The 26,604-nt window shown below is 35.4% G+C and overlaps 1 protein-coding gene across 3 annotated transcripts in view; it reads left to right on the plus strand.

The window, feature by feature from the left end:
* Positions 1-8,839: 8,839 nt before the first annotated feature.
* The window catches only part of LOC127961794 (arf-GAP with Rho-GAP domain, ANK repeat and PH domain-containing protein 2), a 78,966-nt gene continuing 61,201 nt past the window's right edge, over positions 8,840-26,604 (plus strand). The window contains exons 1-7 of one of the 3 annotated variants that reach the window (XM_052561050.1): positions 8,840-9,196; positions 15,980-16,739; positions 19,876-19,949; positions 21,206-21,282; positions 21,861-21,925; positions 22,959-23,351; positions 24,409-24,478. In XM_052561050.1, the coding sequence (XP_052417010.1) occupies positions 16,084-16,739; positions 19,876-19,949; positions 21,206-21,282; positions 21,861-21,925; positions 22,959-23,351; positions 24,409-24,478 (1,335 nt within the window). In that variant the 5' untranslated portion in view covers positions 8,840-9,196; positions 15,980-16,083. Of the gene's footprint in view, positions 9,197-10,077; positions 10,366-15,979; positions 16,740-19,875; positions 19,950-21,205; positions 21,283-21,860; positions 21,926-22,958; positions 23,352-24,408; positions 24,479-26,604 lie in introns of those variants that run through there. The other 2 variants (XM_052561051.1, XM_052561052.1) reach the window with 2 other exon arrangements.

Genomic DNA, 26,604 nt, shown 5'->3' on the forward strand with positions numbered 1-26,604 from the left:
CCCTTGATTTCATTTCGGGTCTTCCCACGTCGGCTGGAAATACCGTTATCCTCACTGTCATCGACCGCTTCTCTAAAGCAGCGCATTTTATTCCTCTACCCAAACTCCCCTCCGCCAAGGAGACCGCCCAGACTGTCGTTGAGAATGTTTTTAAGCTACATGGTCTACCTTCTGATGTTGTCTCTGATAGAGGTCCACAATTCGCGTCGCAGTTCTGGAAGGAATTCTGCCGTTTAATCGGTGCATCCGCTAGCCTCTCGTCCGGTTTCCATCCTCAGACTAATGGTCAGGCCGAACGAGCCAATCAGACCATCGGCCGCATATTACGTAGTCTTGCGTTTCGCAACCCAGCATCATGGTCTGAACAGCTCCCTTGGGCTGAATATGCTCATAATTCGCTCCCGTCCTCGGCCACTGGGCTATCCCCTTTTCAAGCTAGTCTCGGTTATCAGCCACCCCTGTTCTCGTGCAAGGACTCGGAGTCCAACGTCCCGTCGGCTCAGGCGTTCGTTCAGCGCTGTAAGCGTACCTGGAGGAGGGTCAGATCCGCTCTTTGCCGTTTTAGAGACCGGACCCTACGTATCGCTAATCGCCGCCGAGTCAAGAGCCCTAGATATATTTGCGGTCAAAGGGTTTGGCTGTCTACTCTTAACCTGCCCCTCCAGTCGATCTCACGCAAATTGACCCCCCGTTTCGTTGGGCCGTTTCGAGTTTCTAAGATTATTAGTCCTGTCGCGGTCCGCCTCCAACTCCCTCCCAATCTCCGTCGTGTCCATCCTGTTTTTCATGTGTCTTGCATTAAACCGGTTATCCGCGCCCCACCCCGGTCTTCCACCCCCCCGTTCAGATTGAGGGATCCCCTGTCTACAGGGTTCGTAGATTATTGGACGTCCGCCGCCGGGGTCGGGGTCGAGAGTACCTAGTGGACTGGGAGGGTTATGGTCCCGAGGAGAGAAGTTGGATCCCCTCCCGGGACGTTCTGGACCGTTCGCTTATTGATGATTTCCTCCGCTCCCGCCAGGCTTCCCCCTCGGGAGCGCCAGGAGGCGCTCGTTGAGGCGGGGGCACTGTCATGATCCTGGTTCTCTTTCCCCTTTTCCCCTCCCCTCTCTGATGCTTTTTCTTCTCTTCTCCTACTTTGCACTAATCTTTCTTCTCTCGTTAATCTCCTTCAGCTGCTCCTCATTGCGCTACTCTTTGCGCTTGGCTTCCCGCACCTGTTTCCTCTTCTCCTCTGATTAACACTCCTACTTCTTTCCCTTTCCTCCCTACCTGCCTTGCCAGATTATTCCCCTAAGATACGCTTAACTAGTATGTCTTATCCCGTCGTTTGTCCCAGTCTTAGTCCTGTTTGTTCGGGGTGCTGTGAGTGTGAGCCTGGAAGTTTAGCCGCTGCTCGTCTCCTGACCTGCCGATCTCTCTCTCTCTACTGTTGCGGAGCTGTCCACCGTACTCAATCCGCTGGGGCGGCCGGTGGCTTTTACTTTCTCCTTTTGAACAAGGACGATTTTTGGTTGCAGTTTTTCCCTTTGGGATTTTTTTCTGTTTGCATTCCCTATTATTCTCAAGCTCCTGTGTTTGATCATTAAAGACAGTATTTGCTCCGCGAATTGCTCTCTCTGGTCCTCTTTCCACACGACATAAATAACATAAAAAAATACTTGAGACAGAATTGTTCACATTATTAAAACATTATCTTCTTAAAGTGATATTTATTTTACATGGAAGTACTAATTAGAATCATTTTCACCATGAATAGATGAAGCTGATAAACCTTTTCCTACGAATGTCAGTAGAACTTTTTCACCAACCTTACAAAACAGTTTGAAATTGTACCTATCTAAGAGGATATATTATTGTAACTCCACTAATGCCAAACTTGGCTCTTTTTTTAAGATATTTTAAAATAAGTATATTTTTCTGTTGTTTTATGTTTGTCACACCATAGGACAAACGTCACACCAAAGGACAAAGATAGTCATTGAAGTGAAGTGAAAGTGACATACAGCCAAGTATGGTGACCCATACTCAGAATTCGTGCTCTGCATTTAACCCATCTAAAGAGTACACACACCATAAACACACACCCGGAGCAGTGGGCAGCCATTTATGCTGCGGTGCCCAGGGAGCAGTTGGGGGTTCAGTGCCTTACTCACGAGCACCTCAGTCATGGTATTGCCATGAAAATAAAATCCCTAAAAACATTGCAAAACATTCATGAAAACCATTCCATCTAAAACATATTATTTCTGTTTAATAAATAAGTTCTCTTCCTTCCACTTGTCTCTTCCTTCCTAGTGCTTTAATGTAAAATAAAAAGCAATCTTAAAAATAAAATTTATCCAATTCCCTGATAACGTTCATTTCATGATATGTTTGAAATAATGATAGAATATAGATGAATGGATCAACAGAGAAATTAATGTAATGTGTACTTAATTATGAACTAATGACCTACTATGTTTTCTTTACAAATGTAACCACTTACTTGACAATTTCTTATAAAACACAATATACAGTAGATTATTATTCTGTAATAAAAAGCTTATTATGTAACTATTGTTGAACCTGAACCTTATACAGGTCTATTCTGATACTGAGTAATAAGCAGTAATTCAGTCAGAACTGGGTGATAGATCTAATGATATGATCATGTGCATCTAGTCAGTAAATCTGGTTCCGTTATCACCGCTAAAACTCCAACACCTGATTTCAAATGAAGCGTCACTTAATAGACAGAGCCGTAGATGACTGACAAGCTATGCAATATCGCGTTCATTAGCCCAGATGAATCGCCTTCGATATTGAATGCAATATTGCGTAGCTTGTCAGTCAACGTATCAATATAAATATATAATATAAGAGGATATATTATTGTAACTCCACTGATGCCAAACTTGGCTCTTTTTTTTAAAGATATTTTAAAATAAGTATATTTTTCTGTTGTTTTATGTTTGTCACACCATAGGACAAACGCCACACCACATTATCCCAGATGAATCGCCTTCGATATCGAATGCAATATTGCGTAGCTTGTCAGTCAACGTATCAATATATATATATAATATATAATAATAATATATATATATATATATATATATATATATATATATATATATATATATATATATATATATATATATTATTTTATCTTTGAATAAGTAAGAAAGTTAGAAAGTTCTGAACAACTGCCACACAATGCACAAATCTTTGCAATACATTATATAATTTTAAAAGCCAAATATCTTAGTGAGAAATTCAATCTTTTGGTAGAATGCTCAAATTTGTAAAATAATGACCTTACAGGATGTAACAATGTGCTCCAAGCAGACAGAAGACTCACACTCCTCATCTTTGTCTCACAACGCTAATTTCCTTTTCTTTTTTTTTTTACGGAAAATTTTGTGCCAGATATGGCAGTAATGTAGCCTGATTGAAAATAAATTCTAAATGTTCCATCCCTTGAGCAAGAACTGGTGCAGCAAAAGAGCCAGGCATGTAGTCAAGGCATATCCTGGAATCCAGACTTTAAGAGACAGTCCTGACATTAAGATTGACATCAGTCACATGGTCTGGATAAAAGTGGAATCCATAGGAAGCATCTAAAAATAGACAATAATATCATGACCAGTCACGCAAAAGTGTGCAATAAAATATAAAAGATTTTTCACAGTTTATCTATTGCTTTACTTTGCACAAATATAGGCGAAAAAATTAAAAGCAATCTTAAAAATAAAATAAAAGGAATAAAGCAAAAGAAAGTTAAACTAAAATGGTGCAAAAATAGAATATTCATTAACAATTTACAATAAGGCTTAATATGTAAACATTAGTTAACTATATTTGTTAACGTGAAAGATAGTACTGAATAATGTATCTTAGTTAATGTTAATTTCAGCATTTACTTACACATCATGAAATCAAAAGTTGTATCTGTTAGTATTATTATTAACTAACATTAACAATGAGTTATACGTTTGTTACAGAGTTTATTAAGTTTTGTTCATTGTTATTCATCACTTAAAGTTAACCAAAGGGACTTTTGTTTTTAAGTGTTACTCAATATTCAAAATTACTATATATTTAATTATTACTGTGTCCAAAGGATCGGGGAAGTGGTGTACTGTTATCCCAAAATATATTCTTTCTGGAAAATTGAACAAAATTACACTAATATTTTACACTACACTAGTAAGGCTGATGATATACTGGGCAAATTGTTTAGCAATGTTGTCGTCAGCTGGCGACAAAATGTTGCCCCGTGTATTTTGTTCATGAAAGTTGCATTTATTTGATCAAAAGTACAGTAAACATTTAATATTTGTAGCATTTGGACCAATCAGACAAAAAACTATTAGTTATATTTAACAAATATTGTCTAACGCCCCCTCATCTAACCAAAGGGTCTATGGACCCTTCCCCCAAAATGCAACGATCACCTCAAAAAAAAAAAAACACTATCTGATAACACTAGGTTTATGGATCCACGGGAATGTGGCAATGCAACTCTTAACTCAAGTCTCTCAAAAACAGACACATAATGACATAAAAAGAGACTCTTCTCTAATTAATTAATAATAAAAAAACTTTCTTTGAATGAACATACATATACTTCAGGACATTGTGTATGCTGTTACTGTTCTTGTATATTGTCTTATGTGTATTGTATATGTTTTATGCATGCTTATGATGGATCTCTAGTTGATATAACCTCATCTATATGATGTTTGGTATCTATGAGTTTGTATTTTCATGATCTAAATGAGAGTGTATATTATATGTTTATACCTATGTAACACATTATTTTTTATAAGAATCTTAAAGATTCTTCTCTTGAACCCCCCAATCTAATTTCATATGCAAGACACCATACTAGGAACAAAGAGTTGTAAAACTTCCCTCCAAAAGATACCATTCCTCATTGGTTCAATCAAATCCTGAGGGCGTGACATCATCCCCCTATATAGATCACTGATCACTAGATCAGGCGGTTCTTTTAGATTCAGGAATTCCAGCAGAAGATGCTGAGAGCCTTAAAAAACCACCCTAAGCTTGCGCCAGGCCTTCGTGCCTTGACTTTCCATTCATCAAGATCCTCTGACTCGAACTGGTCTTTCTCATCAGCTCACTTCAGCAGATACCAACTGGAGCCTCAAAGTGCATCAGGACCAATACCGGCTCTCCCTGTACGCAGAGTATGCAGTCTGCATAGGGCACCAACTCCCAGAGGGAGTTCAGGGATTTTGTTTTATGCAGTCATAAAACAATTGTAATGTGTTGTAATGTGTTCATTTAGGTGTCAGCTACAATACACACCTTATACATTTTTAATATATATTAAAATAAATTATAAATCATTTAGGTAGATACGAGGCACGTTCATCACTTTCAGGCACATTCCTGTGAAAGATTTATTTTTATTTTTATTTTATTTTAGGTTCCCTTACAAAAATGACCCATTGTTTTAACAAAAAAACATCACAAATCATCATTCTTGTAGCCATGGTAACTTCAAATTAACCATGGTTTTGTTACTTCAAATAATAATTGACAAAGAAGTATTAATATATTGTTTTTGTTGTTATTGTTGCTATAAAAACAGACCTAAGCCATCAATAGCCTTTAAAATAACTTAAAATGAATTATATAAAAACAATGAGGCAATAATGATTGGTTAATAATAACACTGGTAAAATACATGATGTAGGCAAATACGAAATAAACAATTTCTGTACATGTTATTACAAATGTCTGCAAAGGGAGCCAAATGCCACGTAAATGCTGCTGTTACACTTACAGGACAATCAAATTCTTGTTCATTTCATTCAAATATTCACTTAATCTTTCATTTTTAGCCACCTTTTTCCTATAGATGACACATCCTTTATCATTTCTTCTTCTTCAAAAAACAAAAACAAAACAAAACATGCATATCACAACCCTTACAAAAATAAACCATGGTTTTAACGTAGTAAAACTACTCAATTTTCTTTTGCATGATTTCTGAATGCTTGAGACTATAAAATAAAATAGAGTCATAATTAAGTTATAGCCATAGGTAAATGTCAAGAGCTACAATTGTAATTTGTAAATAATACAATTCATTCATTTACTTTTTTATTTGATTAAAGTTCTATTTTCACCCATAGTAGGTGTTTTTTTTTCCATCATCATATTTGCGGAAGGGGGGGGCACAGCAATACAATCCTGTTTAGGGCACCCATTTGACCAGCAGCGGCCCTGATCAGGACTCTTTTTCAAACAGACAAGACGTGCAAGTATCAAACTTAGTCTTATTAATTGATACATTAAGTAGCATATGTACCTTTTAAAATATTTTTATACAAACTATTTTATGCCCCAAGTACATAAAAATGCTATGCATGGCAGTACTGTCACATTCATGCTAATCAGCTTTGAGACAAAGACACACACACACACACACACACACACACACACACACACATATACACACAGTTTGGAAACACTCCTTCCTTTACAAAAAAGCACTTAACCACATCAACTGGGTGTGTATCCCCCAAATTACGTAGAGTACATCCTGTGCTCAGTGAGTGTGTTTGTTGTACCGCAAAGCACCTCTCTCAACACTCACACTCTCAGGGTGTGAAGCTCATAAAATATCCTGAGGACCTGCAAGTCTTGTGTGAAGTCCAGCTGAATGTCTACGGGCATCAGAGGATTGCTCAGGTCCTGTTTCTTCTCCTGCTTTTACTGGTTGCAAAACTCTCAGTTCCTCAGCGGTTTCTTGTAAGAGGTCTAACAGATCATTCTTAAGTGAGAATATTATCTGGTTGGCTAAATCTACCATATTTTCATGTGTATTCGTCGAGGGCCTTTGAGCATAAACTGAGGATCTAATAATTAGAGAAATAGCAGAAGATACACTAGCTGTTCTCTTCATCTCTTCTTCTCTCGAACCCAGTATTTATCACTCCAGGCCTGTAATATAGAGATGAACAATTCTAAAGCAGAGTAATGTCTACATCTGTGATTGTACATACAAATTGCTACTTTGTATTATATATATATATATATATATATATATATATATATATATATATATACTGTATGTTTACCAAGGCTGCATTTATTTGATTTAAAAACAACCTTCTAATTTTTATATATTTAAAATGTAATTTATTCCTTTGATGGCAAACATGATTTTTGTTTATTTATTTATTATTTTTGTTGAACAGCCATAAATCCAGTCTTCAGTGTCAAATGATCCTTCAGTAACAGTTCTAATATGCTGATTTTATGCTTAAGAAGTATTAATTATTATTATCTATGGTGAATATTATTTTTGTGTTAACTGATACATTTTTTGATGGCCTCACAGTTCGACTGCAGAAAATGTACAGATGTAATAAGCCCCACATAAATCCAGTATTTACTAAAGGTAACAGATCTAAATGTTTAACATATATGAGAAAAAGGTTTTAAATAAGCCTGCAGACTAAATGCAATAAGAACTTGAAATAGATTTATTTTTTTATTTACAAAAACATCATTTGGTCAAATATATTGGGTATACATAAAACTACTGTAGACAACCACCGTAAATATGATCAAACAGAACACCCAAGGAACAATGAGAATATTGCACACAAAATTGACAAAGGCGCTCTTAAAAAGAACTGTTGGGATTTATCGCCATCAAGTGGTAAAATTCTTGAATTGCACAAGGCGTTACTTCAAGTGTTGAGAATTTGAATTTATGAATTTGAATTTTATCCAAAGCGACTTACAGTGCCTTCAGGCTATAAATTTTTACCTATCATGTGTTCCCGGGGAATCGAACCCCCAACCTTCCGCTTGATATTTTTTTTTTAATCTTTTGAGATTTTAGCTTTTGTCTTACTGCATTATAAAAGTCGCATTAAAAATATATATTTTTTTTTCTACTTGCCATTTGTCTTTTATGTACATTTTAATCTGAAAATGTTAAAATTTAATTCACTTTAATCTTAAAATGTTCATCTAAACAATACAAAAATATCCATAATTAATCCCTCAGATGTCGTAAGCTTTTTACATCACAACCATCTTTTTTTTTCTTTTACCAAAGAGACACCGATGTCAGTGAGATTCTGTGAGTTAATTCCCAAATATTGCTGTAATTGTTTTAAATGCAATTGTCAAATATTTAAAACATAATTTACACTGCTATGAATTCGATCACAATATGCTGTATAAAACAATAAAATAATTATTAATATAAATTAATTAATGTGTTATACAGCATTTTGAGATCAAAATCACAGCGGTGTAAATTATGTTTTAATGTAAATGTTGATAATGTTTGCCAAAAAAAGCACAAAAGTAGGACAGCATACTCATGTGATGCATGAATTGAGATTGTTAATAATCAAAAGCAAACAGGGCCAAAAGTGCCCATAGTTGAAGAAACACTATCATAACACACTATATGCAACGTTATGACGTAATTTGACTTAAAGATTCTGCTATGACAGATAACACAGGCCTGTGGTTCTCAAATCTGTCCTGGGGGATCCCTAGTCCTGCACATTCTGTATGTCTCCCTTATCTAACACACCTGATTCAATTCATCAGCTCGTTTGTAGAGACTGCTAGACATGTGTTGGGTGATGTGCAGGACAGGTTTGAGAACTCTTGACATTCTCTCGTTATTGAACGAACTGTTTAACTGTTTTTATGCTTCCAGTCATATACAAACATGCAGATAGTTTTCATGCTAAAGAAATATGTAATCCAGGAAACAGAAATGTAAATGTATGAATTCCTGCAGAATCCGTCGCTGGAGGCGCATCAAGCTGCAACATGTAGAAGAGTGGAGAGAGATGCGGTTTTACCGATTCAAAGACCGAGAAAGAGACATTTAATTTTATTTATTTATTTATTTATTTATTTATTCAAATTGAGCTGATTGCCAACATCATTATATTCCCATGCTATTTAAATTGTAATCGACTCTACCTCATGCCTTGGCATTTGTCCCACATGTTCACAGCAGTGTAACAGAGGCGCGGTAGGCGTGGAGAGTCGCGCGCCTAGAATCGAATCCGGAACGAGCGCTGGATGGAAACAAGCCACGGCATGAAGACAAACGTTTTCAACTTAGCAGACAGTGACAACTTCTCGTCCGAAAGTTACAGCGACATTTTGACAGCAAGAAGGGTGATTACGGTTTGAGGTAGGCTACGTTTCGAGAAAAGACCCGCTTTATTTTCTTTAATAACAAGATTTCGCTTTGAGCTCTTCACTTTCGTTCATGGCGTTATGTTATTGTACGTATATTGTCATAAATCAGTTTATTTAGCCAAACAGACTTACTGGGATACAAGCTTTTGTTTTGTAGTGCGCTTTGCTCAGACACTCCATGTGTAAACACTCCCTCAACTTGTTAATATTACGCTCTTTCATAAAAAAACATAAGTCATAAAAAATGTGTCGAAGCAAATAAAAAATAATAAAAAAAATAGGCTAAGTGTTTTAGTATAACAAGCATGAGAGCAGTGATGTGTGAACTGGATTTGGTGACATTACAGCGTGTTACTATGAAGTTATTATTTTGTTAGTCACATGCTTCGCACTTTGCAGACGGTCCCTTCGGACGCCAGTGCATTGAGATCAATGTATTTTGTACAGAGCGGAGGAAAGCTTGTTTCGAGGAAAACATGCTTGTAGCTCGTTTTCTGCATCACTACAAAGGAAAAAGGCGTCAGCTGTGTAGTAAAAACGTTTTCGCTCATGTTTAATAGATCTGGAAAAGTCGAGTCTTTGAATATCTTGCCATCTTTACCAAACTCTCATTCACTCGGGCCGTCAAAACAAAAAATGCCAAAAGAAGAGTTCTCACTTATCCTCCAAAAAAATTTTTCACGCAAAAAGAAAGGTTTCTGCAATACTGATAACATTTGTTATCATAACAGAAAGCCTAAAAAATACATATTGGAGGAAAAAGATTTACTTTGTTGTTGAAACAAATAATAGACAGCTTTATGCTGTTTGTTATGTGCCATGCTAAAGATTTTATTATATTGTGATCCCGGATGTATTTATGCTGTGAAACATTCTTTATAGCTGGACTTTGCCCTGTAGTGAGTAATTTTTATGGGAGAGAAATGCTTGGTATATGACTCAAGACTTAAATGGGGACAATAGAGTAGCCAAACAAAATCTCTTCAAGTGAAACTTTATTCACCCTCCATAATGACTTTCTTCTGAGGAACAGAAAAGGAGATGTTAGGCGGAATGACAGTCTCAGTCACTATTCACTTTCATGGACTGTCGTCCGGCCTAACATCCCTTTTTGGGTTTCACAGAATGACCCGAGGGTGAGTAAATGATGACAAATTTTGGGTAAGCTGTTCCTTTAAGCACATTCTTTGCGTACATTCTTTACACTTTAATCATTGTGGTTAACAGTGGAAGTCAGGCACGGGCCTACATGCTTGTGCTTGTTATGAAAAAACATTTCAAAATGTTTGCAAGTGGTGAGGGGCATTTGTGTAGAATATAACCACATTGAAATTAATGCAGTTTGCAAGAATGTTTAGGAAAAGTTTATCTGACAGACAAGCATTTTGGGTGTTCCATTGCATTTAGAGTAACATTTTTTACTTGTAATGATAAGCAATTGATTAACCTGTCTGTACTGGTTGCATACAGTTCAAATGTGAAATGATTTGCTGTTACTGTTACAAAATAATTTTTTTTTGTCTGAGTTGGTTTAGTTTGCAATTTGTAAAAAAAACACAGTACTTAAATGGTTTATCAAGCAGACTGTAAAAAAAGCCTTTGAAATTATGATATTATCATGAACTGAGTATGACAAACAATATGCAAAATAACAAAAATGGATAATTCTGTGAATGCATAAGAACAAGTGTGATTTATGGTTTTTATTGATTTGCTGTGATGATATGAAGATGCTATTTTCTTGTGACCATGTTTATCCTTGCTGTATTTAATGTAGTCTTATTCAAATGTTCTTTTACCTTGGATAGTTTTTTTTTCCCACTGGTTTTCGGAGATGAAAGCATGTCGTAAAGCCTGGATAATCTGAATAATTTGCCTGCTTCTGCCAAGCGACGGATGAATTTACAGCCAAAACAACAGAACTAGTCGGAACTGGTAAAAGTCTGATGCATGTCAGTGCGGGTTTAGAGGTTGTGAAAGCATTGGTTTGTGCCAGAGCTGTGATGTTTCGGCCAGTTACAGATTTTCAGATCTGAAAAATCTGATTTGTTAAACAAGGCTTAAACTGATCTGAACAAAAGCAGCCTTTTATGCTAGTTGAACAATACCTTGCAGTTAGTCTGGTAGAGTTACTTTAATTGTTTAAGTACAGATTAGCTGTTTTCATTGAAGTAGCCTATTTTTAGTAACCTGATCTAATGAATAACCATATTGCAATAAATTGAATTTAATTTCCATCTTATTACTTTTAGGATTTTTTTTTTTTCTTGAGGTTTTTATATCTAAATAAGATTTTTTTTTTTTACAAAAGTTTTAAGAATAAATCGTGAAATGTGCCTCATTTTATCAGTTTTTTTTAAGGATAACTCAAAAGTCTTTATTACAATCTCACAAAATAAAAGTTTGTTATAACTTGAAGAAATGATGACAGAAATATATAACTGTTATATAGTAGAATGTGCTTCTCAATTTAAGTAATAAAGACAACAATAATAATAACATTTAGTATAAAACAATGATATCACACAATTTTATCAGTGTTCATCACTGTAAACTTCTGTTTTGCAGCACTTTGTTTGCAGTTTATTGCATTTTAAAAGATTAATTAAAATGTTAAAATTTTATTTATTTGTTAGATTACTGCCATATTTTATAAAACATTCGTATGGAATTATAAAACAAAGAAACCAGAAAATAATAATAATAATAATAATAACACAGATTTTCTGGAAAATAAAACACATTTCATACGGAAGTTTTATTGTGACGTAATAATGTATTACATTGTTAAAGTTTTGTGCATATTGTAAATATTTTTTGATTATGATTTTTTGATTGATTAAAATTGACTTGCCATTGCAGCACTTCCTACAACAATTCTGAAAGCACCTAAAATATCCATATATAATATGGATAATATGACATTGCTAAAAAATAACATTATATTGTGTATTTGGTGTAAAGCAATGTGTTTATACGGTTTAAGGTAAAAAAAACAAAAAACTATTGGATTTGAGACTTTAATCTGCAACTTTACAGATCTTCTTTATGCACCAAGATTTTGTAACATTTCAAAGACGAATGAAAATTTGAAATGGCATCATATGACCCCTTTAACTTATGCTATTTCTTATTCTGAAAAATCTAAGCTTAAAGGCAAAGGACCATGTAACAATGTGAACACTCAAGCTATGCTGTCTTGTTATTTCAGTCTTGTTATTATAGTTATTTTTTCTTTTAATAAAGTTTCATGATATTGAACTCTCTGATACCATATCATTTTCATAATCCTTTTCACCAATGTCAATATCGAACTAATAAAAAAAAAAAAAAAAAAAAAAAAAAAAAAAAAGCCTCAATATCACTGGAGATAAATAAACAATCAGTGATGAAATAAGCACTAGAAACTAATTACAAGCAATAAATAAGAAATACATTTGTAAATGAATTAGTCTTCACTAAGTTATATCCATCTGTCCATCCATCCATCAATCTATATAGACATAATTATTATTTATTTATTTTCTTCTTATTTTATTTACGAAAGTGATTTAGTCAATAGCAGTGAGAGATCTTCTCTAAATAGATTTTCTCTCACTGTAGTTTGATTAATATGAATAGCAGGCAGGACAAATATTGGACAGCTTCCCCTTTAAGACCAAAGTCTGGATCCAATATACTGTTACACATGCACTTTCTCTCACAACGTTTTACGGGAACTCTTCACTATTTAAAAAAAAAAAAAAAAAAAGAGGCTTATTTTCCAACTCCCCTAGAGTTAAACAGTTGAGTTTTACAGTTTTTGAATCCTTTCAGCCGATTTCCGGGTCTGGCCATAGCACTTTTAGCTGTAGCTTAGCATAGATCATTGAATCTGATTAGACTATTAGCATCTCGCTCAGAAATGAACACATTTATCCTATTTAAAACTTGACTCTTCTGAAGTTACATCGTGTACTAATACTGACAGAAAATGAAAAGTTTTTTTAGGGCAATATAGCTATGTGGTACGACAGCAACCATGTCTACACTGCAATGCAACAAACGACAATTTCAAATTACACGGAGTATGTGTATTATTTATTAGGGATGTAATGATTCACTCAACTCACGATTCAATTCACAATTATTATTATTATTATTATTATTATTATTATTATTATTTTTATTTTTATTTTTATTTTTTACAAAATGTAATTAAATGTTTCCTTTTATTATTGCTTGGAGCAAAAGGCTACATGTTTCTTTGTGAAATTGAAATATACTAAAAAGCAGTGCTGCACTTATGAATTTTAATATGCATAATACAGAGGCAAGATTAAAATTAATAATACCATCTAAACTTTTCTAAAGACAGTACGTTCCCCACAGACATACATTCATATAAACTCCTACCCTTAAGTGAATCGAGATTTGTTTAGCATCTCAACCGATTTGAATCGTCACTAATTTCAACTTTCAAATTTTCAACCGGCTCGTGGTTTATCGTCAACATCCCTATTATTTATATTTGTGACCGGTGTTGTTGTTTTAGCTCAATGCAGAAGTATTTCTGAGGAAAGGAGAAGCATAGAACACCAATGAGTACTGAAAGAGCTCTTTAAATACTGTGGAAATAATATTCACATCACTGATAAAGTTTACTGTCACTCTATTTAAACATCTCTGCAGTGGAAGAACACGTTGAAATGAAAATGTTAATTGATTTTTAATGAGGAATGCAGATCAGGGTTTCAAAGGGGATTTTACTAAATTATCATATCATCCATATCATCCAGAAATGTGCTTTATTTTTATTAAGTGTTTAGTATATACAAATAATTCCCAAATAAAATTGCTAAAAAACAGAAGATAGCTCACATAGCCAAAATGTGTACATTTTAGACAGCAGTGAAATACCATCGTCTTGTTTGGAGTAATGAACATGATTGTCTTGTGCATAATTTGGTTATGAAAGACAACTGCAGTCATTTCCCTAACCAGGGGGACTGCCTGAAATTTACAGGAGTGAGAAGCAAATTATGAGAGTGGACGGATCTACTTTAAGAATAGGACAAAAAGTGGATGGCTAGTTATCTGACTATACAGACACAAGCCAATCTATTTTTGTCTGCTGTATCGTGCGCAGAACTATTTGAGGGTGACTTTTGCAATGTGATGGTCCGAAAAAATAGCTGGTTGTGTTGAGATTTGAGGATGGCATGCTTACTCTTTTCATATATTTTCTATAAGAATGGCATAACAAAATACACTAGTGCTTAGCCATTCAGAGATCTAGATGCTGGTAAAAATAACCGAGATCTATCCATTATACGATGAAATGAGAGAAGCTGAAACAGGGATGATGTAAAGCCTTCTTGTTGTTCTTTGATGCAGAAGATTTATTGTTTTTTAGAGAGCCTTTCATAACAACAAGAATCAGCTGTGCTTCCAACAAAGTGTTCTTGCATCAACTTTGTATAGAACTTTGTACTTTCTGTAGAATTTTCAAAGAGTCATACATTTTAAAATACACCCTTTTATGAGTAACACAAGGTCTGAATCTACATAGAATACTCAAATTCAGGATTTGAAGCAATAAATCAAATGTAGGATTTTATATTTATAACCACTATCTACATGTCATTTCCATCCTGATTTTATTGGAACAAATAAAATAGTTAGCAGAATATAGCTTGTAACTATAAACAGAACAGATTTTTGTTGCAATTGCCTTTTTGTTCAAAATGTTGCACCAAATAGAAGAGTACAGAGATGAGAGCTGAGCCCGGATTCTTCTTCTGCTATCCACTGTTGCTTAGCAAAATAGTCTGTTTGTGTGTGCCAGCAAGTTATATTTTTATACATGACTAAATGTGGCCAGTTGACGCATGCAAGTTAGTGTAAATTAGGGCTGTGTATTTCCAAGAATCTGGCGATATGATACATATCACAATACAGAGGTTGTGATATGATATGTTGAGATAGATTGCGATAATGTAAGCAAGGTAATATATAGGAATATTTCTTTTAGAAAAAAGGATATATTTTTTTAGGAAAGCTGTCATTAAAAACACATCACCATATGCAAACCTTACCAATAAAAAAAAAAATATATATTTAACCAGAACACAGTGGGATATGCATTTGCAATAATCAGTCCCTGTAACATTCAGTGTTATTGAACCACTTTTTGTGCAGTACAAACAAAGGAGGAAAATATATAGTGCTTGCAGGATCCTTTATGTATAGGCCTAATATGTATAAAATGTATTTTATAAAAAGACTATATATATTTTTAGTCCCTGCTTTTTAGGTTCACAGTTTAAGTTTACAAATGTAACATACAATGTGATAAAATTTTGAGCTAAACAAAATAATTACATCTGCTTTAATATCAATGAAAAATAGAGTGCTTACAGGATTCCTAAAAAAAAAGCACAAAAAAAAAAATTGTTTGTCGGGATGCCAAACCCACTCAAGGAAGAAGAAAGCTGTCGTGTTTATAACTGTGATGATGAGCGCTTATCAGGATCAACTAAATGCTGGAATGTTTAAAGTTTGCAGCATAAATATCTTTAAAATATGTCCAAGAGTTTTACACACCAGTCTGTTATTGTGGGAGCATTTACGCTCGAATAATAATGTTTTATTAGTTTGTCAAGACGATTCATACTTAAATCAGATAAGTTCGGCATTTGGTTTCTCAACTCCTAAACACCAACATATTTGTTTGTTTGTTTGTTTAATGCAAATAAAATAATTCACAAACACATGTTTATTCTCCTTACAATAGGGTGTGTTTCTACATCTTTTCAGCTTGCCTCAGTGTAACCTCATCATCCCAATGGCATATGGTAGACTTCATGACCACTGAAGACCCCATGTGTCTACTCTTCTATGGAGCCCGACCAGGAAATTACTGAGTGGCTGACCAGTCTACACCTGCTCCAATATGCCTCCAGCTTCGCCGGGGCTGGCTACCATTGCTTTAAGGACCTCAGGAGCCTAACTGATGAGAAGCTTCTTAAGATGGACAATATTCCCACAGGACACCGGCGGAGGATCCTTAGCAGCCTGGAGACCCTGATGATAAAAGTGGATGGAGGTGAAGTGCCAGTGAGGAGAAAGCCGATGCCAAGACCTAGAAAGGTGTTTCCCAAGGCTGAGCAGAGAGAAACATGTTGTCCGCATTCTCAGGGCAGTGACATCCAGGTGACGAGGCAAACTTCAAGGACTATTGCTGATTCAGAGTGTATGGCCACTGGTTCTGCTACACTTCCTCATACACTTTCCTCCAGCTCTAGCTCCACCTCTGAGCATGGCAGCAGTGAATCACTGGAGAACTTTTCAGAAGAACCCATTCCAAATGAGAATGATGACTTTTCCTCAGAAGGAGCTTCTGTAGAGTTTGTGGGAGAAATGGTTGAAAATGAAATATATGAGGAGTGCACCTTCAATAAGGAATCCTCTGGGCCGAGGGTCACCCGCTCCTTTAAACTACGACACAGGCCTGTACCAGAGATCCCTGAACACCCCTACATACCTCCTGACTGGTGAGTAAATTATATATATGTTTTGGTAATTAATTTAAGGTAATTGTGTAACCATATGCTGTTTGGGTTGTGATTTTTCTTAGATCATAATTTGACACAGTTATAGTAAAGTTCTTTGGCTATGAGCTACCATGTTTACCTATTGTACATTTTCCACAAAATCGGTGCTGACACAGGTAAATCGGGCCAGCAGAACAGCAATGAAAATAACTGTTTTGGTTGATGATTTCATCTCTTCAAAACAAATTTGTTTTGGCTTAAAATCCATTTTTTTTGTGTAAAATAGTTTTGGTTTCTGACCACAGAAGCAACACAGACATGGTGGCTGCCAGCATATTATAAATAGGCATGCGACGAGACACTTACCTCACGAGGAGACGAGACGATACACAATACTGTGTTCACGAGAATAAGACAAGACAATATTTTCATGCTATTTTAAAGAAATCTTCAATCATGAAAAATAAGTCTTTCATTTGAAAGAATGTCACAATGCCAAACAATGCACTTACCTTTTGACTGCACCTGATTTGTTCAAACAGCTGATTCATTCAGTAAGATTTAGTTTGGAACTATTTCCTTGGTGAAATTGAGCAAAACATATAATATTTACTGTAAAATTTACCACAATCTTCTTGTTTAACTTCTGTTAAAACAGTTTTGTCATAGCATAAGATCTCATCACGCTCCTGATGTGAAACTGAAAAGTCTAAAACTGAAACATAATACTGTAAGGACACAGACAATTAAGAAGAGTGAAATTATTTAGACTTTTTTTTTGGCATAATTTCACACTTCTTTGAGTGTTTGTGTTATACTCGTCTACTTATTGTGTGCTTTGTGTGTGTATATGTGTGTATATGTGTATATATGTGCGTGTGTGTGTGTGTGTGTGTGTGTGTCTGTGTGTATAATCAACCCTGGACACCTTGGCAATTATTCGCCATTGGCTAGTAAACTTTTTAGTTTACTCGCCAGACTGATATATATATGGCACAGTTATTGAAATATCTGAAAGTACACTCTTCACATAAGTGTCAGAGTCAGTAAAGCATTATAATAATCAAGTATTATTTAATAATATAACTTTAGTAATTAGAAATAAACTTAATAACCATGTTTGAATGCTTACTAGTCATTTTAACTAAACATTCTTTCTAACTAGACTGATGGTGTTTTTTTTTGGTCAGTTTTACTGTAAAAAGAAAAGAAAAATAATAATATTTATATATAATAATAATAATAATCGGAAAAAACCTAACAAGAATACTGATAACATGATAATGATACGAATAAGAACTATAAAACGCACCAAGGATTACTAAGGATTAATTTGCTGCTGGATTTATGAATATTAATCAGGTTGTTTGCGCTCGCTTGAACTGATTTGCTGAAATAAAAACAGGGACGAGATGAGCGCCAGCCAATGAGATTGCTGTTCGCACATTAGCTTCACCCACTATTGGAGGACCTGGCAGTTCTTAAAAGCTGAAGAATTCCAAAAGAAAACGCCGTTATGTTGACACGAAAATACAACAAATAATATTGTTTTCTTGTAGCGCGTCAATTCTCTCTCTATCTCTCTCTCTCTCTGTGCGTATGTGTGAGACAAATCGACGATGAGTCGTGCAGCTTTACACTAGGTTTATGATACGTCAAACACAGGTGCATTGCACATTCACATCCATTCAGACTGAAAAACCGCACAGATCACTTGATGGAGAGTGAAACTCTGTGCTTAACTTATACGTAACCTCTTATCTCACACTGGCGAGTAAAATCTGAGAATTTATTAGTCACCGACTAATATTAGACATCATTTAGTCGCCCAGAGTGAAGATTTGGTTTTGCATATGTGAGTGATTTTATATATATATATATATATATATTAGTGCTGGGCAACAATTACATTTTTTAATCGCATTGTTACGCACAAAACTAATAATGCATTCAAAAATAGTGTATTGTGCACTTTTTTTCATTTAAAAGTAGGCTTACTGCTATATGAACAAAAGTGTAATAACATTTGGTTTGCAAACACTGTGCTTTTTACAGCAGTGTTCCTTTTACATAGTAGCAGTTAAAATATTTATTGTAGCCTAAATCTCAACTTACTACATTAATGTATTTTAATATAAAATTAAATATAAAACAAGCCATTTGTCACTGCCAGGACATTAATGTTTTTTTAATGTATTTTAGAATATAATAATGCAGCTTAGCATTTGCAATTCATTCTTTATTTTTAAAGTTTAAGTTTAAGTGTTTTTATTTTATTTTATTGTGTTCTAGCAACATTACCAAACTTATAATACAGTTAGAAGTATTTGACTTTTTACATTCTTTGACAGTAAAACATCAAAAATTATGTGATTTCATAATGTACAACAGTGAAAGTGATGTTATGTTTAGAACAGGATCTGGAGCAGTTGGCAGCCTTTCTTGGTGCCGGGGAGAAATTGGGGATTTGGTAGCTTGTTCATTTTTTATTTACTTTTTTTTCTTTTCTTTTAATTTCTTTACTTATTTGCCCCCTGCCAGCACATGAATGACTATGCCGTTTATATGATCAAGTGGAGGATGTGCAATGAGGGTGTGGTGCTCTAACTCTAGGTTATGCCTCAGCTTCCGGTCTGCCTCAGCCACCTGCAGAGTGTTCTGATAGTCCGCTTCACGGCATGCTCTGCTTGCATAGTCATTCACAACTAAATGGAATTGTAACACAAAAGTTGATGGTTCGATTCCCAGTACTGGCAAGAAATGTAGGTGGGTGGACTGCATGAACAGTGCTCTGTGTGTAACTGTACTTGGATAGGTTAATTCAAGTATAGACACATAAATAGGACAAATTGCAAGTATGGTTTCCGCCACTTACAGTAAGTAAAAAAATAATAAAAAATAATAAAAAAGTAATAAAAAAAAATGAATAAAAAATGATCCACCAGTGCCAGAAAGTGGCAGTTATTATGTTGATGTCGAGCCCTGGAGTCTATGTGCTGAGGCTCAGCCCCAGAGGTCCCCTGCCCAGATTAAACCCTGGATGTCACTGAATGGGACAGCAAAATGTTGTTTGTTTTCCATTCATTCAGAAATCCACAAAACATTCACACTTTTCTACTTTCAAATATGTTTGCAGGAATGTGGCAGCAAACAACAATGACCTCCTCACAAAGTCAGAGGGACTCATCTGCCCCACAGGCAGTCAGAAAGGTACACTGCGCTTCCCTTTATTTCAGCTTCAGCGCTTTATATCTTTTGTTCTGACTTGTGATTTAGTCATTGAGCCATTTTTACCCTTTTAAAAAGCATCTCAGTGCTATAATCTCCTCGTGCATGCATGTGGAGAAGCCTAGTTTGCCAAACCTACAGCAGCTTGCTTGTGTGTGTGTGTGTGTGTCTTTGAAACAGACTTTGGCTTTGAAATGCTCCATTGTGTCCCCATTCCGAACATGTCGCAGTGTTTGTAATTGTGGCAGGAAAGTTGCTTTTAGCATCCTAGAAGAATATTTTGGAAATTGTTTCAGCGAGATGTGTGTGTGTGTAGACGGGAATTGGGAGTTAAACTGAAGTCAGAAACCAGGCTTAAGTGTAAAAGTGGTTTAATAATATCTATATTTACTAGATCTACAACCTAATTCTGTTCTTACTCTCTGGAGTAGTAGTAGTAGTAGCCCTTTATTGTGCTACCTGCTTGAGAAGGTAGATGTTTTAAGTACTAAAAGTTTTTAGTCCTGGGAACATGGAATTAGTTTGCAACTTGATGATCAGAAAATACAATGAGAAAAATCAATGTTTAATCAACAGAATGCTATGAAAATGTAAGATAACAGCAAAGAATGAGGCTAAAAAGGACTGTGTTGTCCTACGAACATTTCCAAAATGCTCATTGAGTGATTTACACAATTATCCTGAAACAGGTTCTTGTTGAAGAGCGATAATACAGGGCAGAGCGAGAGCTAGAGCGTTTCATCTGTAGGTAGAAGGTCAACTCTTGATGATGATAAATGATGACACAGATCTGAAATGACACTTTTGCTACTGGGTTAAGATGTGATGCAATACATTACAGTTCTATAATAGATAACATAGCGGCATCTAGATCAAACACCCTACAGTAGGGTCTTATCTAGCGGGGGGCCCTGTCTATTAGCTATATATCTATGTGTGTGTCCATCCGGAGGGAACAGTCAGGAATTCATGCTGCTTCTTACTGTCTCCGCAGAGATATGGTGGTCATTTGTCACCTTGACAACCAGTCACCCAAGCTGCTCCCTCTTGGTACATTTTCCAAGCTGGCTTTGCTAAAGGACAGTGTGTGGGATCTCATTTTATGCTTGATCTTTTCTCTCTCTTGCCTCGTTCATTCTTTGTCTTAATCTTTCTCCTTTGCAGCTCCTCCTAGAATCGAACCACAAAACCACAACCTGCTTTGTCATAATGCTTCATTCCTGTTGTGTTAATTACAGCACCACTTCAAAGGACCCTGTCCCCCATTGCCCCATATGGAGAGCTTTTTCTGTTCAACTTAGCAGAAAAGGAACCGGTGAGTGCATACGAAACCTGCCTGTGCTGGAATATGGCATTTTAAAATGAACATATAAGGTAACATGATTTACAATGACCTCACATGTAGAGCACAAGTTACACTTCTAGCAAAGACATTTTTACGTCTGGAACATTTGTTTTTAGAACATGCCTTCAGTGGTTTGTTTTCTCTCCTAGTTCGGTTTATTTAACCATAAAACATGTGGTCTTAGCTCGATTGAAAACAAATTCTTGAGTGGTTTACTTGTGAGTAAACAGCACTGTCCCAGCAGTACACAGTGTTACGTTAAAAGCAGCAGTGTCTAATTCTGTAGGTGAGCACATTACTTACTGCACTTGAAAACCAAAGAAAAAAACATCATAAAATGTCATTGCTCTTCTCTGAAGAATAAATACTCAGATAAATTTTATATACAGTACTGTATGTAACACATTATGGTACTTTATTAAGTCCCTTAAGTCTACAGGTCTTGAAAATGCCGTAAGACATTTAAAACAAGGTTGAATGGAATTTGAAACCAGAATTTAGAAAATATTCTTGCTTTTAGTTTCATCTTGATTGCTTTTGTTTTTCAGGATGTGGGCAACGAGGTTATGTCTAGTCAAGGAGTAAAAGTGAACCTGGATCAACAGAAGTTGAGGTGAATAGTTTAGAGAACTTCAGTGTCCTTAAAGCTGAGTTCAGTAGGCATGATTTTAGCCCTGATTTTGGCTCACCGACAGGTTTTGAGAAATCTCAGACAAATGGCCAAAATCACAATCACGCAGTGTGAATGAGCAAAGACGCGATCTGAGAGAATCGCAGACATGTTGCTGATGTCCGTGAGATATTTGGCATGCTTAATATCGGGACCTGTCGGCTATTCAAAATCCTGCTGTGTGAAGTGTGTTCTGACTAAAACTACATCAGCGATGACCTACAGCCAATGAGTGAGCAGTGTGAACACAGCAGCGACTGAATGTTGGCCAAGATAGTCATGCAGTGTGAAAAGAACAGTGACCCGACTATGAACATCTTGCAGTCTGAACTCGGCTTTAGCCTGTTTTCTTTTAACAACCTATTTCTAAAATAATAAACTTGTACGTTAAGTCCTCTAATTCTTGATTGTTTTGGTGATTTTAACACAGTTTGTAGATTTTCATATCTACAGGATCTCTGTAGACAATAATGTGGTTTGTAGGATATGATGGCCAGGTGTAATGGGCAATCAGCATCAGCACCTTGGGTGTGAATTCATTTTCATTGATGAAAGGGTTTATTATCAATTTTTATTTATCTATATTTACCTCTTATCTATTTTTAAAGCAATAGTTTACCCAAAAATAAAATTCTGTTGCAAAACTGTATAACTTCCTTTCTTCTGTAGAACACAAAATGTGATGTTTGAAAGAAGGTGGGTAACCAAAAAGTCTGGACTGAAAATAATGCTAAAACATTACTCAAAATATTGTCTTTAGTTTGAAATGACTTGAGGGTGAGAAAATTACGATGATCAGAATTTTAACTTTTGGGTAAACTATCCCTTTAATGTTCTTCAGGAACAGTGTCACTCTCTCAAAATATTGTCATCCTGTTAAAGAACGTAAAGCAATGGAAATTAAATGAAGTTACCTAACTAATTATTGCCTTTTCCTTACATCAACTGAATAATTATTTTGATTTTTGTTTTTTAGAAACAAGCAGACACAAAACCAAGAAAGCACACACAATAACAAGAAGCAAGACCTTTCCAAGCAACATTATATCCATGATGATGATGATGATGATGATGATGATGATGATTACTCCACTGTCCAAGAATCCAAGCTTAGTCAGCAAATGGCTACTGAATGCTCTTTTAAACATCCTACATTGCCTACTCCTCTCTCGAGCACTGGAACATCAGCTTTGGCCAAGCCTCAGACAGATGTGAAGGACATATATAGTATGGCACATGATGACCTACCAGTACTGAGACCAAACCTTCCTTCTGTAACAGAAGTTTCCATTTCTCCCTATGCCTGCTTCTATGGGACCCGTAATGCTGTCACCAAAGAAGGCTGGCTAGATAAACTCTCTCCTCAAGGGTAAGGACCACCCAGGCCTTTTTTTTTTAAGGATTATTCTTGAGAATACTGTAAGTCAAGTACTTAAGCACATACATGTTAAGGAATAGTTCACCTAAAAATGTTGTTCTCCATACACTGTTATTTTATATTTTGAAAACAGAAGATGCACTTCATGCAGCTCTTTGCCATTCAGTTCACATGACCTCATGACCATGAAAATAGTCTGCATGACTCATGCACTATATTTCTTATATTTCACTATATTTAAAACACACAAAAGCAGGAAACTTACTTCACATTGCAGTGAGCTGACTGAATTGTGCCTAAACCTTTAAAGCTTTAATCTACTGTAATTCTTATGACACAATACATATTTCACATCTAGCAACATTGATTACTAAATGCTCCAGTTCTAAGAACAGAACAACTGTTTTCAACATGGATAATATTCAGTTTCTTGAGCTGCAAATCAGCATATTAGAATGATTTCTAAAGGGTTGTGTGATACTGAAGTCTGAAGTAATGGATCCTGAAAATTCAGCTTTGCATCACAAGAATAAATGCAATTTAAAAATATATTCAAATAGCAAACAATGATTTTAAATTGTAATAATATATCACAATATTACTGTTTATACTTTATATTTTTTAATCAAATAAATGATGTCTTGATGGGCAAAAGAGACGTCTTTCAAAAACATGAACAAATCTTGCTGACCCCAAATATGAATCATTTTTGAAAGCAAGTGTAAAAAGCTTCAGTAGAGGTGGGCAGTAACTTACAGCATATTTCACACTTTATTTTCATATCAGTTTCTATACATGCTAAACCAACTTGTGAAACTGGCCTTCCTGTTTCAGTTTTTTTTTTCTCTTCTTCCTTTTTCATGATGCTTTATTTTGCTAGTTGAAACACACCACTGTGCGAGTTGAGTGGCTGCACTGGCCAAATGTATTCATTTTGTTTAAAATGGTCCTGATAATAAACCCTCACTGATAATCAGTTTAATATTGTGAAATGAATAATGATGTGTTTTGACTTTTGACAACATGACACTTAATTTTGTATTTGTAGGAACTGTGTCTTTCAGAGAAGATGGGTGAAGCTTGAAGGAGGAAATCTTACTTACTACAGCAGCGATAAGGTGATACACACACACGCGCGCACACACACACACACACACACACACACACACATTCACAAATTCTCACACACAACAGGGCTTTGCCATTTCATGTTCTTGTTTCAGTTTGAATGCCGAGAGCAGAGACAAGCCTGAAACCCCGGTGTCAGTTTCAAACTCGGCATGTAGAATCAGTTTAAAGTATCTCAGAGTGCCCTAACTGCTGTAAATCCCTCTATTAATTTCCACTTCCAATGGGATACACCTAAAATGTTCTACCATAGTTGTCGACAGTCAACCACTCTTTTTGCAGATATAGTATTATTCTCACAGTTGGACAGAAACAGCACTGGTTGCTGGAACAGGTGATATCATCAGTGTAAAACAGAGGGGGTAGAGGACGCTGTAATAGAGACAGGAGGAGGGGGCATTGGGTGAACCTGCGTGTACCATGCTTTTGTCTTATTTTTAGCCCTTTAAGACTAATCAAAAGAGGAACATCAGTGGAGCGGCCTGTTATAGCTTTCAAACATACCAGTCGCTCTTTTTTTTTCAAGCTCCTGTTTACTTGTTTGCATATAATTGTTACAATTTAAAGTAACGGTTTTCTGTTTTAGCGTATTTATTATTATTATTTTTTTATGTAATTGATCCTTCAGAATTCATTCTTATATGCTTATTTGCTACTTGAGTAACATGTTTTATTATTATCAATGTTCATTTTTATGGAAACAGGGATAAATATGTTCAATATATAGTGCACAAGAACAGCATTTAAAATAGAAACATTTTATAACTTTATATATGTCTTTGCTTCCACTTTTGATCAATTTAATACATCCTTGCTGATTAAAAATACATAATTTCTTTAAATAAAAATTGGGTAACACTTTAGTATAAGGATCAATTCTCACTATTAACTATTTGCTTATAAGCATGCCTATTATTAACATATTGGCTGTTAATTAGTACAGTACTTATAAAGCACATACTCTACATGACCATATTGTACATCCCTAATTAAACTTAGCAACTACCTTACTAACTATTAATAAACAGCAAATGAATAGTTTATTAAGGAAAAAGTCATAATTAATGGTTTGTTAATAGCAAGAATTAAACCTTAAAATAAAGTGTGACCAAAAATTGCATTCCCCCTAAACATTTGAATGATGCTGCAAATATATCTTGTAAATACAGTTAGGTCCATATATTTGGACACTGACACAATTTTCATCATTTTGGCTGTGTATGCCACCAGAAAAGAATTAAAATGAAACAATCAAGATGATATTGAAGTTCAGACTTTAAGCTTGAATTCAAGGGGTTGAACAAAAATATATATTATATTCTTTTATATACTGTCTCCCCATTTTCAGAGACTCAAATGTAATTGGACAAATAAATGTAATCATAAAGAAATGGTTCTTTTTTTATATTTTGTTGAGAATGACTGCCTTAAATGTGCAGTAGGAGATCTTGGAAAATGATAACTTTAGCCTGATAGCACTCAAAGCGAACATCCCACCCTCCCTGCAAATCACTGTCCAAAGCCACGCCCCCTGAAGGCATGATCATGAACAGATCAGATGACCAGAGACAACATTGCTACAATACATCATGCCTCATTCACTAGTGAGAAAACTTTATACAGTTAGTAAAAGTACTACAATACCTGGGAGGAAAATCTGGTTGTTAATGTTTGTTCTTGCTCTGTCTGCATTGCGCATGTGAATGCACTGATGATGTATCCTGTCTGAGCGAACCCTGTGCGCAGAGGTATTCAAATACATATGTTGACAGGCAGGTAGAGTCAATAAAAACACTCTGAATGAGTATTTTGGTTGGACAAACATTTGTTGGTCCTACGCCTTCCACAGAATATGTAAATAATTTACATATAAATACATTTAGACCACTTCAACCAGCATAACAAAAAGATTTTCAGAAGACAATCACCTATTGCCTATAAGTCTGGAACTAATGGACATCACCAGAGACTGGATTTTCTTTCTTTGTGATGCTTTGCCAGGCCTTTACTGCAGCTGAGGACAGGTGTTGTGTGTTTGTGCGTCTCTCTGCCTTTAGTTTTGTCTTCAGCAAGGGAAATGCATGCTCAATCAGATTTAGGATCAGAAGATTGACTT

Source organism: Carassius gibelio, chromosome B7 (assembly GCF_023724105.1).
Source record: "Carassius gibelio isolate Cgi1373 ecotype wild population from Czech Republic chromosome B7, carGib1.2-hapl.c, whole genome shotgun sequence".
Taxonomy (NCBI): Eukaryota; Metazoa; Chordata; class Actinopteri; order Cypriniformes; family Cyprinidae; genus Carassius; species Carassius gibelio.